This window comes from Ursus americanus, chromosome X (assembly GCF_024610735.1).
Source record: "Ursus americanus isolate L20-20 chromosome X, mUrsAme1.1.p, whole genome shotgun sequence".
Lineage (NCBI taxonomy): Eukaryota > Metazoa > Chordata > Mammalia > Carnivora > Ursidae > Ursus > Ursus americanus.
This window is the reverse complement of record NC_142164.1, coordinates 105252864-105274981: the sequence shown is the minus strand read 5'-3', so window position 1 is coordinate 105274981 and position 22118 is coordinate 105252864. Positions and strand designations below refer to the sequence as shown.

The window sequence follows — 22118 nt, the reverse complement described above, 5'->3', positions numbered from 1 at the left end:
AGCGCATTACACGTTATTTTACGTAATCCTCACAACAACCCTGTGGTAGGTCCTGTTATCCCCATTTTAAAGATGAATAAATAGGCCCATTGAAGCTTTTCACCTTATAAATGGGGTAGCTGGGATTCAAAGCTTTGTCTGTTTGATTCCAAGGCCTTTGTTAATTCCACGACTGCGAAGCCTCTTAGTTTAAGGCAGTGATTCTCAACGACCCTGCCTCCCTTCCTCCCCTTTCCTGGGGACATTTGGCAGTATCTGGGGACATTTTTGGTGATCATAAGTGGGGAGGTGCTACTAGCATTTTGTAGGTCAGGGGTGCTTGCTCAACACCCTCCATTGCACAGGACAGCCCCCCCACAGTTTTGACAGCTCAAGATGTCAGTAGTGCTGGGGCCGAGCATCCCCGACTAAGTTCTAGCTAAGCCGATGCTGTAATGCAGATGGCAGATCGTCAGCAGAATTTCCGTAGTTCTTTTTGGGTCTCCATTATGCATAAATCAATAGTCATAGAGGGAGGGTGGGCCTTAACCTTCATCCAAGGTTTACCCTGGGGTCGGTTAGGAGCAGAGGGCTGGGCCAGCACTTCGTATACTGCTGAGCCTGTGGCTTCTGGTGACCCTCCCTCCCTCCCTCCCTGATTTCCTGAGCCATCCTCCCATCCTCAGAGCTCCCACTCTTTCTGTGTATTTGTTGAGCTGCTTTCTGGTAGAAGCATATCGTCTTTGTGCGATTCGTAGCTATAAGCACAAAACCTAAAAAACCCAGTTTTGATCGCATCTAGTGTTTTGTTCAAGAGGAGAAAAACCTTTCCTCTTTGTCTCAGCATTATCATCCCTTGTCGTAACACTTTATCTACCATTGTGATAACAACACCCCCTCCCTACAAACCCGCTCTAACAATGAAGCCTTAAGGGGGCTGATGCCTGGGAAGGGGGAAATACATGCTTGGGTCCTTTTCTAGATAGACTGAATTAAGGTCTGGGCTGGGGGGAGTTTCTGGAATTTGCATTTTTAACCAGCTTCCTCCCAGTAATTCTGATGCTAATTAAGTATGAGAATCAGTATAGTAGGATCCTCATTAAAAACAAAAAACCCTTGTATCAGGAACGTGGGGCGTCCCCCCACCCCAGGCACCAGCCAGCCAGTCCTTAAGTCCTGCGGACTGTGCCTGCTACGCTTTCAGATTCCTTGCTCACCTTTCTCTTGGCTGCACTTCTTGGCTACAGCCTTCCAGTGTTGTCTCCATTTTGGGGAAGGGCTCGATCACCACAAACTCAACAGATTCCTGTCCCTTTCCTCATTTAAAAAGCCTCCTGTGTGTCCTCATCACCATGTGGCTAAAGTCGAAACTTCTAGTCAGCCCTTCCAGGGGGCCATTTCTGCCCAGCTGTCCCTCCCCCAGCACACATTTGACTCTCACACTCCCTGTGCTTCCAAGTAGCTGGGAGGCACCCAGACTCAGAACTTAACAGCTCTGGGGAAGGCATTTTTCGTCCTTTAGGTAGTCTCTCCTACTTGAATGCTGTTTGCAAATGTTTTACGGACTGTTTGGGGGACGTCTCAATGGAATCTCCTTCATTTGGCACACTCGTTTGCTTTGTTTTTTGTTTTTTTTAATTCTCTTTCCCCCGACTCTGCAAAAGATTCTTAATTGCACTAATCAAGCTGTATTTGACTCCAGGCTGAGTAATTGCACATTGCTGGGAATTAGTTTTGTGAGCTTGCCATTAAAAAATTGTATAAAGCATAATGAATCTTTTTAGAGTGTAGTTCCAAAGTTACACCCATTTCTTTAAACCTGTAGAGGTAGTGTATGGTAACACGAGTTTGTGCTTTATCTCAAGAAGCCTCATCTAGTTATTTGGTCGTTCTCTGTCGTTATTTTAAGTGCTGTGGAAGGGATAACAGCTGTTTAAGAAATTGACTCCATCATCCAGGCATTAGGAACAATCTCTACTCCAGCTAATGAGAGGTGCATTTTCAAGTAATCTGAAGCCCTGCATGTGACATTTCTTCAGGATAGCATTTGCCAGCTTCACAACCAGCTAGTAGACACTTTGCCGTGTGTGTGTGTGTGTGTGTGTGTGTGTGTGTGTGTGAGAGAGAGAGAGAGAGAGAGAGAGAGTGTGTGAGGGGGAAAGGTGTTTTTACGTTGGTTAAAATAAGACAAGATAGAAAATGTATGTATCATGTGTGGCAACCATTTAATATTTTTAACAAACAGCAAACCAGAAGGTCTTATGAATAGAAACCGGTATACCCTTAAAAACAAAATCTTAAGATTAGGTAATGTAAGAAAGAAAAACATAAAGTGGCAATAGAGGTATACATAAAGGTGTTCAACCTAACAAGGAGAGAAGCAAATAAAAATAGAATGTTCCTAACTTCTCAGATTGGAAACTGAAAAAACATGTAAGATATTAACCGGTATTTAGAGCGTGAGGAAGTCATCTACACGTAATGGAGGGTTTTGCAGTGGAGGAGTTACCAGTTTGGAAATCTTGCATCTGATCTGTGTCATGAGAATGGGCTGAATCTGAATGACGCTCAGGCCTTTGTTACCTTGTTGGGAGACAACTGAAGTGCCAGGGGCTTGGAGCTTGGAAAAGTTAGAGCTTTTGGTGTCACACTTGTGACGGCTTTGTAATTTGAATTGAGACCGAGACCCGAAGCGGTCGTACTAATCCTTGGCAGATAAGGATCAGTTAGAAAGTTACTGGGCTGTGGTTGGGCATCTGTTTAAAAGCGTGTTCAGGAAAGCTGGTAGTGAGTCGAGTTTCCCTTGTCCCGCACACTGCACGCGTTTTCCTCTGGCAGTTGTAACCCAGGCCTGCTGCTGCACCGGCCACCATTTCATGGGAGTTTACTTCCAGGCTCAGTTCTTTTGAAGAGTCGGGAAACCTCCTCAAATTGAATCTTTAAACCAAGTATGTAAACCGTTGCACAAATGCTCTTTGAAACCCTTACAACTAGGCACTTATCCAGACCCCAGGAAAAACAACTCTGGGGCCCTTCTAAGTTGTGGTGGGCCTGGATTTCATTAAACTGATACTGTCATCTGTGTTCCGGAAGGAGCCACTGAGCTAGTGGCCATACTTGGGATCGGATGCGTTTCTGTGCTAAGCAGCAAACCCAAAAGGAGCTGCTAAGAACCAGCAGCATCTTTTAGATGACCCTCCGGGTAGTTTCACATGCGCCTTAATTTCTACCTCTGCATGAAGGCGCTAATGATACCAAAATCCCACACACTGTGTTATTGGGTGGGATGTCCAATAAAATGTTTGGAAGAGTGTCAAATGATACATAAAACACTTAACACTAATTGCAGTACTTAGGGCTGAGTACTTTGAGATTGTGCCAGTGGATGAAGATGCTCAGTTATAAAGAGGGGTGGATTTCACTTACTGAGAGATAAGGAAAGTTCTGCTGGCCAAAGAAGAGGCAGAAAATAATGCATTGGCATGTGATTTAAAGGTTGGTCTTTATTTAAAGGAGCTCTTTAAATGAAAGCAGAACTTTTTTTAAAGATTTTATTTATGTATTTGACGGAGAGAGAGCACAAGCAGGGAAACAGCAGAGGGAGAAGCAGGGAGCCTGACTTGGGGCTCAGTCCCAGGACCCTGGGATCATGCCCTGAGCGGAAGGCAGCGGCTTAGGCAGAGGCTTAACTGACTGAGCCACCCAGGCGCCCCTATTGCTGAATTCTTACTTGTTAAGGATTTGCAAAGGATTTTTGTGTTTATATATTATGAGGGATACTGGTCTGTAGGTTTTTCTTTGTGGACTGTCTTTTTCTGGTTTTGGTATTAGGACAATGATTTCATAAAATGAATCAGGCATTCCTTTTCTGTTTTCTGCAACAGATTTTGTATAGAATTGGTGTTACTCTTCTTTAAATGTTTGATAGAACTCTCCAGTGAAACCCATCTGGACCTCAAGATTTCTATTTTGGGAGTTTTTAAATTACAAATTCAATTTCTTGGATAGTTATAGGGCTATTCAGATTACTTCATATTGGTGAATTGTGGTAGTTTGTGTTTTTTGAGGAATTGGCCCATTTTCTTTTAAGTGGCTAACTTTATGTGTGGAGTTGTTTATAGGATTTCGTTATTATCCTTTTGGTGTCTACAGGGGTCCTAGTTATACAGGTTATTAGCTGTTATTCCCCACTCCACCCCCCCCCATTTAATAAATTGCTAACTTGCATGGAGGAAGTATTCCTCAGATTATTCTAGTCCCAAATGCTAAGAATGTCATTTCTAGAAATTCAGGTTGTAGAATTACAGCTGAGTGTCCCTATGCCTGTTGGTTAGGAATTTAGAGCTGGAAAAGACCTTAGACCAGGGGTCAACAAACTTGGGCCCTTGGGCCACATCCTGTTCTTCTGGCCTCCTTTGTATGGCCTCCTGGTGGCTGACAGAGCCATGATTTGGCCTGCAAGTCCTGAAATCTTTACTGTGTGGCCTTTAAGGAACAAGTTTGTCCACCCATGCCTTCAGACCATCTAAGTCCAGTGGCTTGCCTTAAGAACCATCTGGAAAAATATTCAAGTACAGATTCCCAGGCCCCCACATGGGCTTTTTCTCATCTGGAATCCATCATAGTATACACTCCTCACTCTGTACGGGGAGTTTTGACTTATGTCCTTTGACTTTCATCTCTGTGGCACTTAACTTTCCAGTACTTCCTGGGTGCTGAGTAATCTCCTTGGAGGTTCATTCTGAAGGGCACAGTCCTGAATGTTGAACTAGCTGAGTCTGCCTTGGCCAAAGCTGGAAGAAGAGAAGGTGCCAGAGTTCTGATAAAAATGTGGTTTTTGATGACACAAAGTCCAAAGTGCTTTATCTCTGGAAATATTGTTTCATTGTTGATTTGGCACGGAAGCTTGGTACAAACCCTAGAATTGTTTGCACAAACACAAATGGTTACTAGATCTGACCCCGTAAGGCATTCTGCCCACCTAAAGTCAGTGGAAAGAGAGCCGAATGTTCATGATACTGGTTAAGTGCTCCTGGACAATACAAGTGGCGATCCCACAGTTTCTACTTTGGGGAAGAAAGCTGCTTTTCTTCTGCGTGGAGCTGAAGGAAACCATTGCCATCTGACCTTGGGCCAACCTTTAACCTCTTTTCATCCCACTGCTTTGTGAGATGAAGGGGAGGTGGCACTTGGCAGCCGGGGTGCTTTTTACTCCTCCCGGTGGACTCTGGATGGCGGTTGTGAACTAAAGGTCTGAGGGCTGGTTATTTTTCCTGGTCCAGGTGTCTTAGGTCTTCTTCTGTCCTCTAACCTCAGACCCTACCAGTCCCCTCTTACCACCTTGCTCATCCCTTTTTTGCTGCTTCCAGGTCTGGTTTCACCTCATTTCTTGCACTTCTTCCTATTGGGTTGAGTACAATGCCCAGAGAGGGCTTTCTGTGGTCCTGGCCTCTTCAGTGTCCTCTGCCTTGGTGGTCTTCTGCTCTCCTCCACAGCTGTAGCCCGAGTTTCCTCCTTCCTCTTCTGGAAACATGGATCTTGAACCCGTGGAGTCGAGGCACGCCTTATGTTGCTCAAATGATGCCTTCTGGGAGGGTTCAGGTGGCCAGATGTCCAGCATGTCATGGCCACAATTCGTTATCCTCTCCCCAAGTGAAAGCCAGGCTTTTGCATTATCTCCCCTTTCTGTGCCTTTCTTTATAACGAACGCTTGGTTAGCCTCCCATGTGGACTAGGTCAGAATGTGGGGACTGGATAGCTTGAGCTGCAGGAGCACTCCACGGAGGTGCCTCCCTCCCTGCCGACTGAGGCTTGTGGGTTGTGGCTGCTTTGAAGACTCCTAGTCTTGTGGGGGAAACGGGTTTACCAGGAAGAAGAGGGTACAGCATTGCATTACTGTTTGGGTTCCGGAGTAAAGAGGGGTTAGGATTGTGTTTAATAAATTCTACTTTTATGAGCCTTCTTTAATGTCATAAGGAGATTGGCTCATGGAGAAACCTAGATGGTTATATTAAAGTAGAGTGAGGCTCCTGGCCCTTTCCAGTAGGTGTTGGGGGTGACGGGAAATGCCTTTCTAACTGTTCTCTTGCAGTGGGAAAGGGAAGGCAGGCCAATGAAATAATTAGCAACACATTTACAGTATGGCAGGGTACTGTAATGTGAGTTTTAAGAAATAGTCCTTGTGGCTGGTACTGTAAACAGTCCCATGTGGTTTTCTTTAATGCACACTTGCATGAAAAGAGCTTGGGTGTTATTTCTGTTTTGTGTTGTATGGCTGTCAATCCAATGTCAGTAGGTCTTTTTCGTTCTTTCTGTAGCTGATTTTTCCTGGCTTGGTAGTTCTTCTGTACGAACATCAGAAAGTGTTCTGGGGGCGCCTGCGTGGCTCAGTTGGTTAAGCGTCCGACTCTTGATTTCAGCTTGGGTCTGATTTCTCCGGGTTGTGAGAGGGTTGTGAGATCGAGCCCTGTATCTGGCTCTGCACTCAGCGGGGAGTCGGCTTGGGATTCTCTCTCTCCCTCTGCCTCTGCCCCTCTCCTCGCTGTCATGTACACCTGCGCTCGCGTGCGTGCGTTCTCACTCTCTCTTTCTCAAAAGGAAAAAAAAAGAAACTGTGCTCTGAAAACAAGCCCTCCAAATTGTCATTTGTCCCTTTCTGTGTTTTGTGGCTCCACCTCACTGGTGTGATTTTTAAATTTAAAGGAATCTTTTTTTATTGAAATATATAACAGACATAAAGCATTACATTTAGGTGTACAATGTAATGATTTGATATTTGTATATCTTGTGAAATGATCATCACAGGAAGCCTAGTTAAGATCCGTCACCACGCATAGTTAAATAATTATTTTCCTTGTGATGAGAACATAAGATCCACTCTCCGGGCAACTTGCAAGTATATGCTACCCAGTTATTAACTGTACTGGCCGCACTGTACATTGCCACTGTGATTGAGCTGAGGTGCTGAGCCTGGCTGCAGGGGTGCATGTGGCATGAAAGCCATGTCCAGTGCCTGGGACAGTGCCTGCACACAGCAGCTGCTCAGACACTTGTTACTCCGTGACAGGTGGGGGGGGGAATGATGGCTAGAGGAGACCGCCCCTCCCAGCCCCTTTAAGCTGGTGCCCAGGGCCTGGCTTATGGTTGCTTGAAGGGGAGCAGCCCACTTCTGGAACTTTCTGTTGCTTTCATTACCTCACAGTAACTGAGAATCTAAAAGTGCAGCTTATATGCTTGGATTTTGGAGGACAGATTTATTGAGATGTCTCCTGTGCCACACCGTTCCCCCATTTAAAGTATACAGTTAAATAATTTCAGTACATTCAGAGTTCGGCGACCATCACCACAATTTTAGTACATTTTCATCACCCCGGAAAGAAACCTATACCCCTTAGCCATCATCCCCATTCCTCCTAGCCTCCCGTTCCTCCCAGTCCCTGGCATGCACTAATTTGCTTTTTATGTCTAGCGATTTGCCTTTTCTGGCTCTGTCATATAAATGGAATCCTACAACATGTCATCCTTTGTGACTGGCTTCTTTCACTTAGCATCATGCCATCCATGTGGTAGCATATATCAGTACTGCATTCCTTTTGTGGCTGAATAAATAGTCCATGGTATGGATAGACCATAGTTTGCTTCTCCAGTTATAGCTTGATGGGCAGTTTGGGTTTCCACCTTTTGATTATTGTGAAACCTGCTGCTCTGAACGTTGCTGTTGTCTTGGGTGTTGTGTGATGAGATTAATCAACTTGGCAGCTGTTGTAAAAAGAACTGGATGTGGGAATTGAAGACAAAGCTGTCGTAGTAAGATAGCCCAAGGAACCACCTGCTTGACCTTCGCTTTAATCTCTGGGAATTTATCAGCTTTCTGAATGTCTGAGATGTCTCCCAATACACAGACCCTTTGTTAAAATTTAAAAGTAAAAAAATTTTAACCTAATTTTAAGTGTTAAGCTCTTTAATTGTGAAAATGAAGGCTTTCTCTGTATATCACTTGATCTCGGTAATCTGGATTTGCTGCCTATCAACACTGATGTTTTTGATAACACCTAGCATATCCCACGTGAGTTCAAAAGATGTTCACACACCCTTAGGCCCTTGTGAGCACCCATGTGGGTGAGAGGGAGCCCATGAGGAATGCTGTGCTATTTTGTTTTTCTCAGGGCAGTTATTGCCGATGGTGGTGGTAACTCTGGAATAACTCTGAAATTTTTCTTTTTTAAGATTTTATTTATTTATTTGTCAGAGAGAGAGAGCTCGCACACAAGAAGGGGGAGCAGCAGGCAGAGGGAGAAGCAGGCTCCCTGCTGAGCAAGGAGCCTGCTGTGGGACCCGATCCCAGGACTCTGGCATCATGACCTGAGCTGAAGGCAGACACTTAACCGACTGAGCCACCCAGGCATCCCCGGAATAGATTTTTTTAAAACTTGATATAATTTACGTCGAGGAAATTTTGTGTACAGTTCTGAGTTTCGACCAATGCATACAGTCATGTAACCACCACCACTGTCAAGATTAGGACGTCTGAGTGGGTGCTCAGAGCAGGTACTTGAATGGCGTCAAACCGTGTTGGAGTCCAGTTTCCCTTTCTTCCTCTTTAGGTTTAGGAGCCTATCAGGGTAACCCCAAAGCTGGTTTATGTGTGAAGGGAAACCACACAACCCAAACCTGCCTCTTCGCTTCTCTGACACCAGAGTGTCTCGGGTTTGGGGGAAGGATGCCTGCGTTGATGCTTCCCCTTGCTGTGAGCCCCGGTGTATGTGTTGCCACTCCCCATTAGGGCAGTCCCGCTCTCAGGAAGGAGGAGGGGGTGTGGGGGTGGCCGCTGACCTGGAGGGAAAGGGGGAGGGGGAGGGGGAGGCTGACCCAGCAGGATCAGAGGATCAAGGAGAGCTAAGGGCACCGGGGTCTGTGGAGGAGGGGCGGGCTGGAAGGAGGCCAGGCGTTGGGCTCCACCGCTTGGGAACGGTGCGATGACGGGAATGATCGACCCCTTGGCGGTGGACTAGCTTGAGCCATGGTGGGGGAGAGCTGGGAAGCAAAGTAACGGGACAGGGGCTTGGTGGGGAGGTGTGGCATTTCCGGTCCTCATAATTAAAGATACGCTTGGCAAGGATAGAAATCTGTCTCCTAATTTCACGAGCCAGATGCTGCTAGAATGTGAGCGACTCGCCAGTTCCAGCCCCCTGACTTTGCAGAGGAGGCCAGCGCGGCTCTGGCCCGAGGCAGGCAGATGATGGTCCTGTGATGGTCCTGCACAAGGGGCGGCTGCCACACACTCTGTCCTGAGTTTTCTTCACTCAAGTGTTTGAGGTTGAAAAGGACTCCAAGATGCAAGTTGAGGTCCACAGGTTTTTTCTGGGTGTAAGAGTTGCTTATTCCCTCAGGGCAGCTGCTACTGGAATTCACCTTGTTAAGGAGGTTACAGGATCTTAGCCATTACTTAAAATGGAAGAAAGAAGTGGGAATGGGTCTAACTGAAGTATGTTTTCCCCCTTTTTGCCAGGGTGCTGGGTGTCTTAAGTGTTTATTCAGCACGAATCGCTCGACTTCTTGGGCTAGTCAGCCTGGGTGAGGGCAGCTGCTCTACTGCCCTTACACTTGGGGCTGCCCGCCTTATGGAGCGCCGGTTACATGGCGGCACCAGGTCACGAGGGATGGAGGGAAGGAACATTTGTGCCAGGTTCCCAACAGGAACCCTGCAAAGTGGTGTCCCCATCTCACGGTTGAGGAAGTGATGCCTGTTGGGGGGGGGGTGCCTGGCCAGTGAGTTTGGAGGGGCAGAGAGGCTGTGGTGGGTGATTTGTGCGAGAAGCTTCAAGGGGAGCATCAGGGGGATTTTAAGTGGCAGGGGTATTAACATCTAGGGGAGGGAGTAGAGAAGTCCACGTCTGATTTCACACTTGACTGGGACAGTGTGCTGAGCAGTTAGGCAGGAGGCAGGTTCCATTTGGGTATATGGATTTGGGATTCAGCCATCTGGATGGAGCTGATAGAGAGTCAGAGCTCTCCAGGAGCGGCCTATAAATAGATCTCGGGGAGAAAATGAGGCAGGGAGATGAAACTTGGGCCTTCGTCCCAGCCCCTCCCCTTTCATCCTCAATTCCTTTCTTTTGGTAGTGGTGTATTTAATTTGGACCAGACCTCCAAGTTGATTCTTTTTAAGTTACTGTTGAATAAACACAAAGTGCGTGGTGGTCTGGAAACGGGGACATTGAGTTGTCTAGTGGACAAAGGACACATTTTGCCCTGGGACAGGTCACTGTGTTGCTGAGTACTTGGAAGGCTGAGTCATAGAGGAGTTGCACATCATTCTTGCCTGGCCAGACTTTTGTAAGGACTTCTGCCAAACATTTTGTTAGCCTAGTTTGGAGTACCATGCATACTTGAAAGCCATGTGATTATATCTCTTTCAGCCTTTGAATTTACTTTCAGATTTTCTGATTTGTAGCCACTTAGGACATTGAAGTCTTGGTGTTCCCACATTTGGGTATGCTCTGACCTCAGGCTTGTTTTCACTCCTTTGGAGCACCTAGTAGTTTTCAAGGGATTGTATAGCCCGCCCCACTCTGCCCCTGGGCAGCGGGAGTGTGGGGTCTTTTTTTTTTTTTCTTTAAACAAAGTTGGGGACTACCCACATGTCGTGTGTATGACTGGGATTGCCAAAGTCCTGTGAGGGACACGACAGTCCTTCACACCATATGTTGTCAGCCCCAGTTGAAGAACCCTGATACAACCAAGTACATTTTGTTCAGTCATGGTATATGTTTCTTACTACAGAGGCATGAAGGTTGAAATTGGGTAACTGCAAAGCATTTTCTGGGGCATGTCCTAGGCTGCCTATTATTAAGAGGCTACCTGTTAGTAAGGAGTTCAGGCTTTTTTCAGACCTTTTTCAACATTTTCTATAACCTTTTGGTGACTCAACTGTAATTAGTTTGGAAATAGTGGGGATTTCTTGTTCTTTCTCATACCTAGTGGTTTTGCTCAGTGGTTCTCAACCATGGCTGTGCATTGGAATTTCCCAGGGAGCTCTGAAAAATACTGATGCCTGGTTCTCACCCGCAGATTTTTATTTAATTGGTCTAGGATGTGACATACCAGTTTTAAAAACTCCCCAGGTAATTCCAATGGAATTACTGCTAGGATTGAAAACCACTGGTTTAGATATTCTAGAAACTCTGCAAAGATATGGCAATATGGATGGTTAATTTAGCCAACTGAAATAAATTTTCTTTTACCCCCAGAACATTTATTGAGCCTCTGAGATCAAGATGACCAAGTGAGCCTCATCGTTGAACCTAGTGGAGCTCATGTCTTCGGCTTTGTTTTCATTTTCAAACCTTGGTTCTGGAAAAGAGTTGCTGGGAAGTTGTTTGAGCTCTTGAGCCCCTTTCTGGAGTCTTCTCCAAGGGCTGGGAGCAGTGTGGAGGGCGAGAAGGAGAAGACAAGAGGAAAGTGCAGAAGGGCACGGTCCGTGTATCCCCTGCAGGGCCGGCACATTCAGTGCTCACAAGGGACCAGGCGGTGGTTACAGCCAGAAATAACGTTCAGACCTGGCAGCTTCTTCTGAACTGAGGGGCAAGCCCATAGTATAGAAATAAGTAACACTCTCCATTGGGTTTCTTTCGTAATGCGTTTTTCTTCAGTTTGACACCTGGCTGGAGGGCCTACATTAGCCCCCTCAGTGCCTTTCCACTAATTGTGCCAGCTAGAAAAAGGGGGCGGTCGCCATGCTGGGTTTGGCCTGCAGTCAAGGGTTTTAGGTGTGTTAGACAAAGATACCCCTTTCCCTGGCCCAAGAGAGAGTTTACCCCGGCTCAGCCCTGGGGCCGAGGTCCTCATTCTCTGCGCAGCCTGGCCAGTGACGCGCAGGGTGGCCCCGTCTGGATCGTCTCCTTCACCAGCATAGGGGATTTGTGTTCTGTTTCGTAATGTGCCAACAAAACCCAGTCTTGAGGCCATTTACCAGGAGTGATGATTTGTTTTATACACTTTCAAAACAGAAAACATCTGTTCTAGCCAAGGAGGGATTGAATAATGACATAGTGGCTTTCCTGTTCAGGGCAAGTACTGCTGGGCTATGTGGGACTCGGCTGTGCTGGGCACATTGTCTTTACCACCCTGCAGCTCAGTCACTTCCTCGGTAGCTTGACCCCACCAGGCTTCAGTGACAGACTGAACGAGGTCCATTCTTTTTATGAAGTTTGAAATTGGAATTTTTTAAGGGGGTGGATTTTGGTCTTAAACCCAAATATCATTCAGGGGATATAAGTCAGGCTTCCACCTTTTAATTTCCTGAAACCAATTTTCAGAATAGTGAAGCCAGCTATTTTCTGCCAAATGAGTTTCCCAAAGGCACAGTTTTGCTAGGGATGAGCGAGACTAATGAGACATGAGGTCACCACCCGTGTTGGGTGATGCCTGTGTTGCGATGGGTGTGTGGTGTGCGTTCTGCTCCAGGAGTCTTTCCCTGATGAGGGGCTTTTTCCTGGAAGCAGCCTCAGTTCACTTGGCCATCATAGGGCTTGGCCACCCTGACATTCTCTGACTCTACCCAGGTCCCCTACTCTCTCTCACTGTGGCCTCCTAGGTGCTGCCTTCTCAGAGGAGATGTTTTCCTTGTGGGTGAGCCCCCCCCCCCGGTATATTTTTGAGAACTTTGAAGTCCCTTTGCTTTTTGACTTCCTCTCACACAGTTGCTGGTACCATACAGGCCTCTGGGTTGTGACCCACTTGTGTCCACCTGCTCCTGTTTGGGGGCTTGGGGCTGCACACTCATCTAGTCGTGTTTTAAATGTTGTCCGTGAGGTTTGGCGGTGCTATCCTAAAAGCTCTCTCTGTGTTCGGGGACTCAGGAAGATTAAAAAGTGATGCCCTCACTGCCATTTTTGCTACACTGTTTGCTATCGTTAACAAACGTTGAAAATACCAATTTTGGTGGGTGTATCACTCTGCCAGAGCTGCCGTAACAAAGTGCTAGAGATCCGGTGGCTTAAAACAACAGACACATTCTCTCCTAGTTCTGGGGGCCGTAAGTTCAGAAACATTGTTGGCAGGGCCGCGGTCCTTCTAAAGGCTCTAGGGGAGAGTCCTTCCTTGCCTCTTCCCACTGCTGGCTGCTGCTGGTGTTCTCGGCCTGTGGCTGTTAGCAGTATCACCTGCTCTCTTTATCCCCGTGTCTCCTCTTCTGTCTGTCATGAGGGCTCTTGTCCTTGGATTTAGGTCCCACCTGCATAATCCAGGATGATCTCATCTCTAGCTCCATAATTACATCTGCAAAACCCATTTTCCAAATCAGGTCACACTTACAGGTTCTGGGGGTTAGGATGTGAACATATCTTTTTTGGGGGGGCCACCATTCCACCCACTATAGTCGGGGTAGGTGAAATGTGTGTGTGTGTGTGTTTAAGATTTTATTTATTTGTGTTTGTGTGTGTGTGTGCGCGCGCGCGTGAGAGGGAGGGAGGGAGGGAGGGAGAGAGAGAGAGAACAAGTGGGGGGAGGGGCAGAGGGAGAAGCTGACTTCCCGTTGAGGAGGAAACCTGATAGGGGGCTCATCCAATCCCAGGACTCTGGGATCATGACCTGAGTGGAAGGCAGAGAGGCTTAACTGACTGAGCCACCCAGGCACTCTGAAATCTGGTTTTTAAGTGGCAGCTAACTCTACGTTTTTTGAAAAGTCCGTGCCCCTGGAATAAGACACATTTGCTGTGCAGTTTGGCCTCTGAACCCAGTTCGTGGTCTTCATTTTTACTGTGCTCTGGAAGGTCTTGGGGACTAGTTCCAGACATCGCTGGAGATAGATTCTCAGTAGGGTGAAAAAAGTCCTTAACTTCTAGTCAAGCGTTGGCACTACTTAGCTTATGGAAGGAATTCTACTGTGATTTTTCTGGTGAAACCACACTGCGGTCAGCTGTGAATCTTTTTTGTTTTTTTCTTTTGCCTTGGTTCAGGTCACATACTCTTCGTACATACTCTCCGTTTTGACACTTTGCGGCCTACACTGTTTTCTCTGTCAATGTGGAAAAAGCTCCAGCCTGTGGAGGGCTGGTGGGACAGTACGGAGTAATTCCTTTTGTCTCATCTCGGTTCTTTATCTTACCCTTCTCAGGCAATTAGTGCTTAGCAGATCAGACTGGAGGAGAACAAATTGCATTTTGCCTTTCCTCTAAGTGTCGTAATGTTGGATGTTCTTGAAGATTCTGGCATCAAGTGAACCTGCAGAGATTAATGCAATTTCTATAACCTTGACCAGCGTTCTACCTGGGGATATCGAGCTCCACTTGGGAGATCGGTGGGGAGGCAGAGGGGAAGATGGGCCTCTGGCCAAGGATGGTGTCACAGTGAGTAGCAGGTTGTCCCATAAGGAATTGTTGTTCAGTCTCTACTATATAGAAATATGTTACTGAGTAGCCCCATTTAATTTATTTTTCCTATTATAATAGCAACCCATGCTTATTGTGAGACACCTGGAACATAAAGCCAAAAGTTCTTTTTATTTTATTTTATTTTATTTATTTATTTGACAGAGATAGAGACAGCCAGCGAGAGAGGGAACACAAGCAGGGGGAGTGGGAGAGGAAGAAGCAGGCTCATAGCAGAAGAGCCTGATGTGGGGCTCGATCCCATAACGCCGGGATCACGCCCTGAGCCGAAGGCAGACGCTTTAACCGCTGTGCCACCCAGGCGCCCCCATAAAGCCAAAAGTTCTTAAGTCCTTTATTATACCCATCAGGAGTGGGTGGACATCCCCTTTCTAGCACTGTATATCCTCATTAATTTATTTTCCCTAAAATGGAAGCTCATTTATTTGCTCTCTTGGATTTCTGGTTAGGCTGAACATTGTGTTGTGTCATCTCTGGTTGGCTGAATTCCTGTCTGCGTCCTTGGCACAATTACTTTGTGGTCGGTGTTTTTGTGTCTTTCTTGTGTTACCTGGTAATCTGTGTAGCCTCTCCTCATCGGATTGAGAACCTTCATAGCTCGTGACAATGGGCCTAAGTGACACTGGCAACTCTTGTTCAGGTTTTCTTACAAAGTTTAGTCGTCAAACTATGCCTCACTGGCTTTCCTTTCGAATGTGTTTCATCCTGACCTCCTTGCCTTCTCTCCCTTGTTCTCCAGCTGATGGCGAGACCATTCTAAAAGGCCTCCAGTCCATTTTCCAGGAGCAAGGGATGACGGAGTCGGTGCACAACTGGCAAGACCATGGTTATCTAGCGACCTACATCAACAAAAACGGCAGGTGAGGCAGCCTTCAGGTCGGAGGGCTTAAGCTGGTGGGGGCGGCCGGGGGGGGGGGGGGGTGGGGCGATGACAATGGGTGGGAGGGGTAGCGTCCAGGTGTTTTTATTTCCTCCTGTGACATCTTGTAGGGGGGCTAGAATTCAGTGCTTCACAGCCCTAGCTGCACAGTAGAATCGCCCCGGAGTACTTTCACTAGATGCCATTACCCCAGTCACTCTTCAGAGTTTGAGGCCACTGGGCATTGGTATTTTTCCAAAGACCCCCCCCCCCCCCGCCAGGCGATTCTGCTGTGTGGCCAGGACCCAGAACCCCTGGGCAGCAGAAGCAGTGTGAACTGCAGGCCACGATTCAGACGTGGTTAAAACAGATTCCCGGGCCCTGCTCCAAGAGTTTCTGATGCAGCAGCTCTGGGGCAGCGCCGGAAATCGCATTTTCAGCAAGCTCCCAGGGGACGCTGATGCTGCTGGCCGACTGACGCCACTGCGAGTAGCACTGTTGTACGTTATTAGCAATTAATGTGGACCATTGTCAAAGGCAGAAAGAGAATGTCTATACGGAGGTTGACAGGAAGCTGAGGGGATCCAAGACTTCAGCTTGTTTTCTTCTTTTCCTTGAGACCTTTATAGGCTATCCAGACTTTACCTAATCAGTATGTAGATGAGAATCAGTATGTTCTGGGACGAGGAAAGGAAACCTAAATTAAGAGCTGACTGATAACAGAAGACCCCAAAGTGTTGAGCTCTTTGTGCCTTCCTAAGTCTAGTTTTGTTTCCTATCTAGACTGGTTTAGTATGCAAAACTAGTAAGATTCTTTGTAATTTGCACTATTAATTTTAAAATGTGAACTCCTGGGTATTTTCAGTGGCTTTAATTCCATTTTCCCCAATGGGTACAAAGTACTAGAATTCCACATGGTTTCATTAATGTCTCACATTCTCTCTCTTGTTTCTCTATTAAAAGGAAAAATAACCACCCCCATGACCTCAGAGGCCCAGAAGGCAGTGCTGGGAGATGAGGGAAACTTTCACTTCTGAGTACCCCCTTTCGTTATTCTCTTCATAAGTCAGCATGCTCCAGCCCATGGGGGTAATTGGTGTCCCCTCTCTTGATGCTTCTCAGAAACTTCCTGGCTTCTCTCTCCCCAAGCGCAGATTTGTATTTCTAACTATGTAGCAAATCTCCACGTATCTGTTTAGCAGATACCTCAGATGTATCTAAAATCATTTCTTCTCAAGGGTGACCCGAAATCCGCACCACCACCAAAACTCTCTTTCCCTCCTCCCTGCCCTGGCCCAGTTAGTAGCACATTTCCTGCAAGTAGAGGTTTGCAGCTGTCCTTGATCCTTCCAGCTCCTGCGGGCTTGCATTCAGCCCCTCTCCTTTCTGGCCTCTTTTCTCCACCTTCCCTGCCACAGTCTCTCGCTGTCCTGGATGTGGTCCATCCTTTGGGGACCACAGCAAATCGAACCATGTCACCTTGCCACCCCATAGGCTCTTTGAAGCCTCGATTCTCTTAGAATCTCCTAACTGCCTTTGCAGCCAGGCCCCACCTACTTCTTTGCCTCATTTCTTGAGTCTTCTACCAGAGACACCATTTCCATTTGTCTGGAGGGGCCTCGAATTCTTACTGGAAGGGAATTTTGAATGACAAGAGCTGTTAGAAATTGCTCCTGAAAGCAGAAAAAATGAAAATGTACATGCTTAGTTTAAAAACGAATTTTCACCATTGGTCTCCCTCTTCTCCAGCTTGGTCCACTGGGACCCATCCCCATGGTGCCTGTCCTGAAACCTCACTGCTCCCACCCATGCCAGCTTCTCCCCTGACTTCTGGTTAATAGCCACTTTGTGATGCTGAGGTCCTGGTCCACAGCCACCTTTCATTTTCATTTTCTCCACCCTGCTCCCCTCCCCCGCATCTTTTCCCTCTCTTTTTTTTTTTTTGGTTTTAATCCCTTGAGCTTGGTACTTGGTTTTAACTTCCAGCGTTGTCCTTGCTCCTGTGTTCCTGCACTTGCATTGGGAGAGGACTGCACTAGAAGCACCCAGGTGGTTCCGGGTGATGTTTTTCTCCCATTCCCCCTCTCGGCCCCTCCTCTCCCTTGTGCTGCGGGTGGTGGAGGGGGAAGGAAGGATAGGCGCATTCAGGTGTAAATTATTTGTGGTTTCCTAGAGCCGAACTTGATTTGGGGGCCATTTGAAGGCTGAGGGTGAAAATAACTAGTAGTGTTTAGTTTTTAATCCAAGCACACTGCCTATATCCTCTGAACAGAATTCTTCTGATTTAGTATTTTTCAAATGTTTCTTTAACCACGACTTAATATCATAACCCCGTACATAGTTGTCTGTGTCTGTACAGTACAGATACACATATGATTGAAACAAAAGTTTCTCCACACAATTGACTTTTATTGCATGTGATACACTCTAATATTTTAAGAAAAATGCACAGATCCCCTAAATCAGGGGTCAGAAAGCTTGTTCGGTAAGGAGCCACATAGAGTCTCTGTCAAATTCTCTCTCTCTTTTAAAACAACTCCTTAAAAATGTAAAAATCATTCTTAGTCTGCAGGCTTTACAAAGAAACGTCTTGTGGGCTGGGTCTGGTGTGCAGTCTGTAGGGCTGGAGTGTGCTAACCCCGAACTAAATCAGTTTAATCACCACCTGCTTGCAGTCAGAAAACCAGGGCTCTGTTTTGAACTCTTTGAAGGTTAATTAGGAGGACCCAGTATGCCCTTCCTACCCTCCCTTCGTTTTAGGGCCATGGTTAGTAAACTTGGCCGAATCATGTGCCAGGGAACCTTCTTAAAAATCAGGTTTACAGAGGCACCTGGCTGGCTCAGTCGGTAGAGTATGCGACTCTTGATTTCAGGGTTGTGAGTTGGGGTGGAGTTTACATATATATATATATATATATATATATATATATATATATATATATATATAAATAAAAAAAATTAAAAAAAAAATCCGGTTCACAGAAATTGCTACTGAATCACTTTTTGGGGCCAAGAACCCATTATGTGAAAACGTTAGCATCTGGTGACTGTCTAAATCTTACCTAAATGATTGGTGGCTCCCCACCCCCAAGAAGAGGTTCTCATAAGAAAGCAAAAAGGGTTAACCATGTAACTCAGGGAAAAAAAGACCAGTGGTCTTTCCTTTTAGTTGGGTGGGTTAGTGTCTTTTCTTCTTTTGAATACCATGATACAATTCCTAACCTTAAAATTATGCTTTCCTTTGTAGCTTTGCCAATTTGAGAATTTACCCACATGGATTGGTGTTGTTTGATCTTCAGAGTTATGATGGTGATTCGCAAGGCCAAGAAGTTGACAGTGTTGGTTTTTCACTTTTATTTACTTTTATTAATTATTTTTTTACGTATTTGTAATTACAAGTATTTGAGGATCATCAAATCTCATTTTTTAATGATAAAATGATTTTACATAATTGCTGATCTCCCAGTTAACTTTAAATTTTCCTCCCTCCAGATAAGTGATTTTAGAAGAAAAATAGTGGTTCCTCAATTGTTGTTAGGAACCTGGCTTGTCCTCATTCCCTTGACTGCTTGAAAACTGAGTAATTTTACTTTCCGTTGAATGAAATGTAAACCTTTAAGCAGGATGTTGTATCTCCATTATCCTTGCTCTCTCCCCTTTCCTGTTCTCTTGCTGGTGACTTGCACTGACGTTAGGTCAGCACCATGTGGGCTGCTTGGTGTGGGTGTGGAACTGGGCCAGGCCTGGAGGCTGCTGAAGGGATGGGGGAGGACAGGAATATTGCACAGCTCTGTCACCATGGCCTCAGCCTCCTGGAAACTTAGCTGTTGCACCCAGCTTATTCTATAAGCCCATTGCCTTCTTTTCTTTTAATTGTAGCTTTTGAACAAAGTAGAAGAAAGAATGAAAGAATTGAGTCAGGACAGTACTGTACGGGTGAAGCGGTAAGTCTACTCCTGGATGTCCTTTTATGTTTGTTTAACTGGTAAAATTGGAATGGTGGTGTCGTCCCTGAGTAGTGTCTGCTTCTGACAACATGGTAGACTGAGCTAATGGATGCCTTGCACCCAAACAAGACAGAATGTATGAACACACATACACACACACACACACACACACACACACACACACGCACGCGCGCTGCGTAAAATGAAACAAAGGTAGGAAGGAGATGTGAACTGACTCTCAGCTGGAACCGTATAAAGCAGAGAACTGGGGGTGGGGGGCTTCTGCCTCAGTCAAAAGGGAGAGAGAACTCCCCAACCTGGTCCAGTAAAGTGAAAAGGTTGCTGTCTCTGCGCAGAGCTCTGGGCTCCAACGTGGAATTTAGTTGTAAGATTTCTGACAAGATGGGGTGACAGAAAATATGCCTCAAAGCTTTCAAGTAAGGTGACTTCCCAAAATACTAAGAATTGAGAGGCCACCCACCTTGAGCAGCCACTGGTTGGTTCTTTTCAAATGGTAATAAAGACAGTTAAGCTCCCCCTGTCCTGACTACACCTATTTAAACTTCAGTTAATACAAATAGTTCCATTCCTCAGTCTTCCTAGCTTCCTGTCAGTAGCTAATGGCTGTAGTGACTATCACAGTGCACAGCGCAGATCTGGAACATTTCTTTTGAACAGTCCAGCAGTATTTGTCCATGGTAACAGATGTTAAAAGAGCTTTGATAGAAGTAACAGCTCTGACATTTGTTGGAATGGATAGTCTTGTGTGGGTCCTGGGAATTAAGAACAGGAGTTAATCAGGGATGCCTAACAAGTAATTCTCCAGTTTGCTCTTGTCTTGTTTGGGTGGCTCCTTATCAGGCCCCGAAAAGTAGGAGGCCTGTCCCTTACTCACAACAGCAAACACAGAGACCTAGAGGGACTTTATCAAGGTCACACCATCACTGATGGAAGCGACCAGAATACAGATTTCTCTGGTTGGCAGTGCTTTCTAGAAGCACGCATTCATTTTGGCAAGACCTAGGATGTGAGGAACTTAACTAGCTCAGCATGCTAAGTTTCATCAGCCCATAGGAAAGCTCCAGGGCTGATGTAAGGTAACTAGAAGGTTGGTTAATCTCTGGTAGGGTGGAAAGCAGGAAACTGCCAGTAAATGAACATAACAGTGTACAACTTGCCCACTTGGTTGAAATCTGTCAGAGCACCTAGATTTAAGTTCGGTATACATCTCAGCCATATTTCCCTCTTCCCTATCCTTAAAAACATGTCCACACCCACACACTTCTCTGGACTTTCCACCTTTCCCCGCTTGCAGAGTTTTCAGCATCCCTTCGACTGGTGCGCACCAATCTGCACCAGCCTGAATTCAGCAGGTTCCCGCTGTGTTCTAAAATGTATTAACTCTGTGATAATGAATTGGCCAGCATCATAATGCCTCTGATTTTTATTGGTCTCACTTTTATTGGGGTTACTTCTAGGAGTAAATAAATAGATGGAAAACATTTATGGGTTTCAGCCCTCATGAGAAGTCTTTGTTTTGGGTGTAGGAGTTTTCAAAGTGAGAGTAAAGCTTCATATTTTCAGTTCAAAATACAGACCTTGCTTTTGCTTGTCAGTGCTCTTACAGCTTTTCATAAAATCAGGGTAGAGGGGTCAAGAAGTTATTGGCAGGCTTTTTGTAATTGGCCTCAAACGGACAAGAATGGTGCCATTTTTCTGTCTGGGGAATGACATGGTTAGAAATTTAGTCATTAACAAGTAACTTGTAACATTATCTGAAATCATTATTCACCTGTGGCTCATGAGTTAAATCTGAATTTTCAACTAAGAAGCCATGGGATGTATTAGATAATTTATTTTTATATTCTATTTTTCCAAAGAAAAGGAACAGGAAAACAAGGGGTTGGGGGTGAGGGAGATAGCACAGTTGACACAGTGTATCTGAGACCCAAGACGTACTCTGTCTTTCTCTCTACAATCCATTTTTAAATTTCAGCAGTGAAGGTTGAAACAAGAGTGGTGCGGGGCTCCAGGATATCTCCTGTAGCCCATTACAAGGAGATGAACTTCATGCTAGGATGAGTACTTCATCAAGAGAAATGGCTTCCTCATCCTGTTAGAGATCCTTGTTGTTTCTTCACCAGTCTTTAAAAACCATTGTGTTGTGGGGCGCCTGGCTGCCTCAGTCAGTGGAGCGTGTGACTCTTCATCTCGGGGTCGTGAGTTTGAACCCCATCTTGGGTGTAAAGATTACTTAAAAATGAAATCTTAAAAATAAAATAAAATTTTAAAAAATGAAAACCATTTGTGTTGCAATTGAGAAAAGAGCTCTTTACTTTAGCCAAGGCACTTAGTGACACAGTTGAGAATGGACATTTATTTTCATCGGGTTTGTGCATAGTTTAGTAATTTCCTGTAGCTGACTGGCTGTCAACCAGGAGGTGGGTTTCCTCCCCTGAAGACCCATGACTTGATATTTGTCACGTTCATCTAATGTCACAGGTGGTTTACTCTCCCACCTCCATCTACTCACCATCAGCCGGGGGTGGAAGAAGCTTCCCCCAAGTCCTCTTTGCCTGCTCTAGGCTGGGAAAGGAGGGGAGAAGGTATTGTCCTGGTCTGTGAACCTTCCAGAAGCTACATTTGTTCATATATGTATCTTTATATATATATAGATATATATATTTTTTAATTTACTGAGAGAGAGCGCATGCAAGCTGGGGGAGGGGCAGAGGCAGGAGAGAAAGAGTCCCCAGTAGACCAGACAGCCAGCACCAACCCCGATGCGGGGCCCGATCCCATGACCCTGAGATCATGTCCTGAGCTGAAATCAAGAGTCAGGCACTTAACCAATGAAGCCATCCAGGTGCCCCAACCTTACTGTTCTTTATAGTTGCTAGTATTTGCTCAAAGGAAGCTTCATGAAAACAGGTTCAGGCTGTA

The 22118-nt window shown here is 45.9% G+C and overlaps 1 protein-coding gene across 1 annotated transcript in view; it reads left to right on the top strand.

Moving 5' to 3' along the window:
* SMS (spermine synthase) overlaps nucleotides 1-22118 on the top strand; it is a 46755-nt gene that overhangs the window by 4763 nt on the left and 19874 nt on the right. The window contains exons 2-4 of the mRNA XM_087860027.1: nucleotides 15109-15229; nucleotides 18476-18566; nucleotides 19108-19172. Of these exons, the coding sequence (XP_087716153.1) occupies nucleotides 15109-15229; nucleotides 18476-18566; nucleotides 19108-19172 (277 nt within the window). The remainder of the gene's footprint in view (nucleotides 1-15108; nucleotides 15230-18475; nucleotides 18567-19107; nucleotides 19173-22118) is intronic.